A 7,799-nucleotide genomic window follows, 5' to 3' on the forward strand; every position below is an offset into this window, starting at 1 on the left:
AAAAACAGTCGTTTTGGCAGTAAGATCGACCGTTTAAGATTGCCTCGTGACGCCTTCCCAGAATATTGTCGTAATGGTACTCATTTTGATGCGCTTCTCAAAATTCGTGCCATTTAAGGATCGTCAATACCGTCTATTTAAAAAAATTCATTTTGGCGGTTTGATTAGCCGTTTAAGATGAACTTGAGAAGTGTGTCCAGAATATCACTGTATTTGTACTCGTTTTTCTGGGCTTCCGGAGTTCATGCCCTATAAGGATCATTGGTGGCGTCCATTTTTTGAAAAAAAAATCTGTTGGTGGGGAGATATAAAGTTTCATTTATAAAGGTTAATTAATTAAGTTTAAGGGCATTAGGATTAGGAGATTAGGTTAATTAGGGAATTAGGTAAGGAGGTTAGGATGCAGGTAGAATTAATTAGGTTATTAATAGCAAAGTTGTAAATAATGCAAACATTGACTTAACCTTCGTTAGGAAAAAGGGTAGTTGGTGCACATTTTTAAAAACTGAGGGGTATATGGTGAATATCTAAAATATTGGGGGTATATGATAAATTTTCTATCCGTTAAGGGTATATAGAGAAAAAACCGTTATTATTATTTTTCAACTTCTTATGTACCATATCATTATTACTCATTTATGTGTCAATTTTACGCATTTTATGTCATTTTTCGACAAAGTTGTGTCATTTTCACTAATTTTATTATTATTTGTCAACTCCTTATGTACCATTTTTTGTCATTTTTCACAACTTATATCAGTTTTCCCTATTTCATAATTATTTGTGAAGTCCTCATGTATCATATCATTGTTATTCAACTTTATGTCATTTTACTCATTTGTATGCCATTTTTAAGCAAATTTACATCATTTTTATTTTTATGTCATTATATTTCATTATCATTTTTAGAGGCAAGGTAGTAGAATAAGAAGGAAAGGAGAAGGAAAAATGTTAACCAAAATTTGTAACATTTGTAAACTTGTGAAATTCTTCCTGTTTTTCTCTCCTCAATTTGCCGCCTGCAACGATAATCAAAGTGACAACATTCTAATTCAATCAAAGAAAAGCGAGAATCAAGGTTTTCGAAGAGGGCGGTGCCGGCATCGTGGGTAGGGGAGAGACTTCTCTGTGCTGGTTGTTATAACATGGTGGTTGTACATTCTTCAATATCTTTCTTATTATAATTCTGGAATTATTCTAGATTTCGATGGTAAGGTTCTTTGCTCCACTTATTTTCTCTCTTCATGCTTAATTCACTTTGAATTGGAATATTCATTCCAACCAATTTCAGATGTAGAACATCACAGAAGATCACATAACATCAGTTGTAGGCTGGCAACAAAACCTTTTATCTATACTCTAATTCTTTTTTGTCCGCCGAAATAAATTTCAAGTGGAAAACCAGCTTCTGAAAGTTTTCAGGTATAAAACCCTAATTTTGAGATTTTTTTATCATGATTTTGGGTTAAAATATGGTAGTAGATTTGCTACTTGAAAAATCATTGCTTCAAAAGCTGAACCTAGAAGATTCATGGCATTAATGTTTGTTCTTCTTTGTTGAGTGATTGATTTTAAGAACAATCGAAAATCTGGTTCAAACATTTCGTTCGATTTCAAGAACAGATCCCAAAAATTTGGTTCAATTTCATTTGATTTCAAGAACAAATCTCGAAAATCTGGTTCCAAGATTTAACACCGATGAATTATTCAAATGAAAATTTGTTGTTGCAAGGGTTCAAACTTCCGATGAATTCTTCAGCGGGATTAAAGAGATAGAAAGATCGAACTGAAACGTAAAAGGAAGAGATGGAGGATATACAGGTGGTAGAAGTTCCTACACGTGTGTAGTGAATGTTACACCAGAATATATGGTGTAACACTTACACTCAAAACTTTGTGATAAAAGAATTACGAGAGAAAAAGGATAATGAAGAGAGAATGAGGACCAAATCATGTGTTGTATGAGAATGAAGGCACAATAAAACATTGTAAAAAGAGAATAATCATAATCTTACTCATATAATATTAATAGTTTAAAGAACAAATCTTCTACACAGATCTTTTTCAGACATTGTACGCCAACTTGAAATTATATTCCTTTACCAATTAAAAATTGTATTCCATGCCATTGGCAAATCTAACTCACATCAATTACTATTGACGATTAATAGTTTGAGTTTTCTTTTTTTTGGAAAAGAGAAGATAAATATATAGGTGATTATTATTGTCTTGACGAGGACAAAAACATGTAACACTGCTAATTTTCAGCACTTCAACAATAATGAAATCACATAAAATGAAGTGCAAAACCAAAAGTACAATGTAAGACTATTAATAAAATAATTTAGCACTTCAAGAATGGGACTTGTATTCCAAGAAAATTAATTTTAGCATTAACACATGAAGCTGTTGCTGGGCCCTTTAGACCCATCAAATTAATGTTGTGGAGATGGACATTTTGGCAAGGTACTGCAGAACTGCACTTGATGCTGATAGCCTCAGATGATGCTGTAGATCCTCTTATGTTATGGAAGAAGATATCACTAAGCTTGATTTTGGATGGCTACACACACAAGTTAGGATGATTAATGTAATAGTCTAATAAAAAACCATAAAGCAAATCAGAAAAGTGTCTCATTATAGTCCGCTTAATGGTTGGATTTCATTTCCATTACCAAGTCTAATACTTTCTCCGCTCTAAAATATATGCAAGATGCACGTGGAGGCAGAAGAATCAAGGAGAGGAAGGACTGATCTGATAGAGATAAAGAGAAGTTGTAACTACCTATGACCAAGCTTACCTATAACCTATAACCTGGCTTACCTACTTAAGTCCCAGTGATATAAAAGTCTTATTGCAATACATCTTGATTTCTAACCAAAAATAATAATTAGCATGACACTATATGCATTCACAATTTTATACAATGTAATATTTTATCTCAAAAATAATATGCACATTTGAATGTAGTATGCTCATTTACTCCTTTTTAACTTAATTTGACCGTCAATTTAAATAGCAAAAAGGATTCACTTTCACAATCTCCATCCTCCTTTCCTTTATGGCTTTATACTTGTTGCTACAATAAATAAGAATATCTTAAGATAATGGAGGGAGTACTTTGTAGGAATAGTATAAATATGTTATTTAGAGTCATTTAACAACATTCATTTTCACAATCATGATAGTGTCCTATTATACGGAGAATTAGTATAATTTTTTTACGAAAGATATCATGCATCATTTCCATGTTTAATGAAATAAAGAAAATAATATTCCTTTTTGTAACATTGATATGTAGAAAAAATTATGGAATCATGAAAAATACCAAACTTATTAAGAAAACCAAATATTTACTTGTGAAAACAATTAATGCATAGATAAGGATTGCGATTACCCCGTTAACACAAGAATGACCTCGTCCACAGTACTCCTGATCAATAATAATGGGATTTTTGACATTATCCATGACAATGTCTTTAAAAAGAAATCCAGAAGCTCTGATAGGAATGACATTAGGCTTGAACGGAAAAGTTTTGATTCTGATTCCGTTGGTCGTGTCCCGTAGTGTACAATTCTTTACTTGGACAGCTGTCACGTCTTCCTCATCCTCATACTTTCCAAGGCTACCAATACTAGTATAAAGAAAGTTTATGATTAAGTATTGAAATAAACTAGTCTTATACGTATGCGATGCCTGATGCGTGTATTGATGTACGTAAAACATAATTAGTTAAAAAACAAAGTTAACCATTTATTTCATCACTAAGACAATGAATTTTTTAACAATTTGAATATTAATTATAAAAGGGTATTTTAGTTATTTTAGAGAAACACCAAATTTATCATGTTTCCTTATAGAATAGAAAAAAGAGGTTATGATTCTCACATATCATATACTTTACGTTGTTGTGGAGGGATTGGCTTAATTTTTAGACCTCCAGGAACCATAACCCAACTCACATAATTTTAATGAAGTAAGTCATGTAAAAGATCAAATATAAGTCTAACATATCTCTCAAAATAGATAAAAAGAAATAATGAGAATATTGAAAATAAGTTCTAGAAAAACTATTTGATTATAATTAAAGCTTGATCTTTTAAGGTACCCTAACACACTAATAACCAATTTTTTAAGGCGTCGTCAAGTGTTATAGCACAGTTTCTTATTTTTATTGCTCATAGAAACAAAAATGGGGGATGCACACTATTTAATGTAGCAAGACATAGATCAAATAAATTTGATTTTAGACTTATCTCCGAAAATAGATTTAAAAATTAATAATGAGAACATTCAAATATATGTTACACAAAAACTATTGGGTTTTCATTAAAGGTTGCTAATTATTTAAGCTATCGTACACCGATAACCATATTTTTAAGATGTTGCAAGTGTTATAGCATATGATCGTCTTAATTATTGGACCTCATAAAAGCAATAATAACAAGGTATACATGTAATCTAAATCAAGTAAGCTATGACAAAAGATCAAATAAACTAAGTCTGAATTTTACCTCGCAAAATTGATAAAGAAAATAAAATGAGTATATTGAAAGTAAGTTTCGGGAAAATTATTGGGTTATTATTGGAGCTTTCTTATTATGTAAATATAAGGGACAACTAAAAAGTCTACGACAGTATTAAATATTAAGATTTTGAAATCCTTAACATGTACCAAAGGCGGGTGTCATAAAAAATCATGTTTGTGTGATGGATATTGTACCTAATGCCATGACCAGGGCCACATGTAATCTTGTTGATGGCCAATCGAGTTGATCCTTGGAGAATGCCAATACAATCATCACCCGTCTCAATGCGGGATCTGGCAATCTTCACTAGGTTAGAAGAGCTTATATGGATACCATCTGTATTAGGACTATCACCAGGAGCCTTGATATGAAGCCTTTGCATTCTGATATTCGTACTAGTTGTAATGAAGTAGTGAAATCCCATAGGGTTCAAACTTGTGATCCTCCTAATGGATGCATTGTTGACATTTTTAAGAACAATTGACTGCAAGCCAAGATGTACAAAGGAAAATTAGTAATTTAACTTAAATGTTACTACTTGTATTTTTCCCCACATGCCCAAATTTTTTCATCTATTTTTATTCCCCTCTATAATATTTATAATTTGTTTTATATTGTTTCATTTCTTATTACCTTTTTCTAATTTTCAACAAAATAATTAGTTTATTGTTAATTTATATTAAACTAATGTTATGTAAGAAAATGTAATTATATCATATTTTAACTGTGTATTAGGTTCTTCTAAACTATGCACCTAGTGCATATATTTAGCTATTTGCTTTTATCTTTATTCAGCAAAATTGATGAATATGACATAGCTAATCAAAGATACTATTCCGTAATAGGAATTAGATATCAATTATGAGATTTATATCATTAATTAACTATGCCATATATATCAATTTTGTTGAATAGATATAAAAGAAATAGCTAAATCGTACTTATGAACTAGGTGCATAGGTTAGAAAAACCATTGTCCCTGATGGTAAATAATATTGTATCTGAATTGAGATAGTCAAATGCCCAACATAGATTTTATTGGCATTGTGCATGTTTTAATACCTCATGTAGCTACTTAAGGGACACTCTAAATAGCTTTTGATTAATTATTAGAAGTTATATATGAATGTAAAAATAAAATTTATGTATTCACCTATTTTTTTTTTAAAAAAAATAAAGGAAAAGGGAGACACAAATGAAGGTAATAATGGGTACAAAGAGGAATATTATGCATGGTGTATTGTATATGGTATATCGCATATATATGAGTTGAGAAATTGTTATTTTCACTATTATAAAATATACTCGCAACTGCCACCACCACATAATTTCTTTCTCCTCTTTTGAGACCAAGGTATATTGAAAAAATGGCTTCTTTATAATAGTGACAAGTTCAAATTTTTTTGCCAAACACATTTAATAATATGAATACCCCAATCAATAGTTAATGTAACACTTGCTATTAGAAGATTCAACTTTATAAACATTTGTCATATGATTCTTTTATCGATATAATCAATTTTTCTAACCTATATATTTATAAATTTTGTTCTATTGTAATTTGGTTATACAAGTCATGCACTATAACTATTTAAATGAGAAGATTTTATGTTTGCTTACAGAAGGAAGTCGTGCACATTGAGGATTTATGTTACAATCAGCATATTTCCACACATGAGCCCCTTGCCCATCAATAGTTCCACCACCAAAGATTACCAAACCGTTAAGACGTTCAAAGATAAGCCATTCGGGCTCTGGGTACATAGAGATATCAGGAACTGCCTTCACGGTTCCTGTAATTTGTACCACAATGGGGCCCGGACCTTTACATGGTCCCGCAAATACTACTTGTGATACTGCAAATTGCCCTGCTGGAATTAACAATCTTGCCTTACCAGGGTGGTCGCATGCTGCCCTAAATGCTCCCATGTAAGCCTGGACGAGTTAGGAGCATTAAAAACTAATAAAGAGAGTATATATTTATTTTTTCTAGGAAAACGTAGTTCGAATCAGATATCTAAATGAATAACACATATGTAAACAAAGAGATATAAAAATTAAGAATATACTTGATTTAAAGGTTTATTTTTTTAAAAAAAAAAAGTAATATTGCGCTAAAATTGACATTAGAAATGAGTTTGATATATTTAAATATTTTATGCTCTATATAAACCTTATAAATTAAAATTATGAATCAAAATATTATTGGCCACCTTATGTCAAATAATTTGTCGTCATCCAAATTACTTACTTTATTATCACAAATACTAATGGAAAAATAATATAAATACCTCTACTAAAGTCATTTTTAAGATGACCTCAAGAATATTTACATGCATCTATTATAGGTGTTTTGTGAGTTTAAAAGATAGAAAATTTAAATCTCATTTATATATAGAGAATAAATTAAATCGGAAGAGGAATAGGTTATCAAATTAAGTTAGAGCATAGTGAAAAAAGTATTTTTATATCATATGTAGAGAATATAATCTTAACCGATGTGAAAGAAATGCATCTCAACCATGAACATGAATATTAGAATTCATATGTTACAAGGTTTTCTCATAATGCATGGAACTATCAATATTTATTTAAAAATAAAATTATATGAGATGAAAGATTTTAGGTTAGTGCTAAAACTAAGAAAGTATGAACGTCTCAACTCAATAGTAGAATTATTATATTATATTATATTATATGTTCTACATAATACCATTGAAAACCTTTTTTGCTATATTGTGGCATATTAACATTTATATTTAAGGTTCTTTATTATTGTATAATTATTTTGTCATCTACTAATAAACTTTAGTTATACCTCCACATCATCTGTTTCTCCATCCCCCACTGCATCAAAATTTTCTAAGTTGAAAACCTTTTCATCAGGTGCTGGAACAAGACTAATGCCATCCCCATCTCTAATACCACCTCTTCCCTTGGCCTCTATTAAGATATTAGACACACCTAAAAGAATAAAAAACAATATATTCTTCATATAACGACCACCTTTTTCCATGGTGGCCTAAGCCTTGATGAATTTATAGCTAATATAATTAATTAGCCTCGGTTAGAGGGGTATCCTAGAAAAAAGTTTTATGTATTTATTTTTTAGAAAATAAAGAAAAATTAAGGTACTGCCTCCTTGCAGAGGCTAGTATGCAATTAGAGAGATTATAAGGAATTCTCTTTCTATTCCCTCATTTCCTTAAAGGCATGCATAATTGGTTATCCTCAATTACATTTATGGCATTTACCTCCTAAGCTTACG

At 30.6% G+C, this 7,799-nt stretch overlaps 1 protein-coding gene across 1 annotated transcript; it reads right to left on the reverse strand.

Moving 5' to 3' along the window:
- Positions 1-2,339: 2,339 nt before the first annotated feature.
- Positions 2,340-7,547, reverse strand: LOC130590815 (exopolygalacturonase-like). The gene is made up of 5 exons (XM_057393375.1): positions 7,350-7,547; positions 6,152-6,466; positions 4,726-5,015; positions 3,399-3,636; positions 2,340-2,563 (listed from the first exon to the last, which is right to left on the reverse strand). Exons 1-5 carry the CDS (start codon positions 7,545-7,547, stop codon positions 2,345-2,347), a joined length of 1,260 nt encoding a protein of 419 aa, XP_057249358.1. The 3' UTR covers positions 2,340-2,344.
- Positions 7,548-7,799: the final 252 nt, after the last annotated feature.

This window comes from Beta vulgaris, chromosome 3, assembly GCF_026745355.1.
Source record: "Beta vulgaris subsp. vulgaris cultivar EL10 chromosome 3, EL10.2, whole genome shotgun sequence".
Lineage (NCBI taxonomy): Eukaryota > Viridiplantae > Streptophyta > Magnoliopsida > Caryophyllales > Amaranthaceae > Beta > Beta vulgaris.

Bases quoted from the DNA above. Each gene is read 5' to 3' on its own strand.
- LOC130590815 (XM_057393375.1), bottom strand. From the start codon at position 7,547: ATGGAAAAAGGTGGTCGTTATATGAAGAATATATTGTTTTTTATTCTT. The intron at 6,467-7,349 runs GTATAACTAAAG...TAACTCGTCCAG, and splicing joins GAGAAACAGATGATGTGGAG to GCTTACATGGGAGCATTTAG. The intron at 3,637-4,725 runs GTACAATATCCA...TCTTTATACTAG, and splicing joins GGCCCTGGTCATGGCATTAG to TATTGGTAGCCTTGGAAAGT.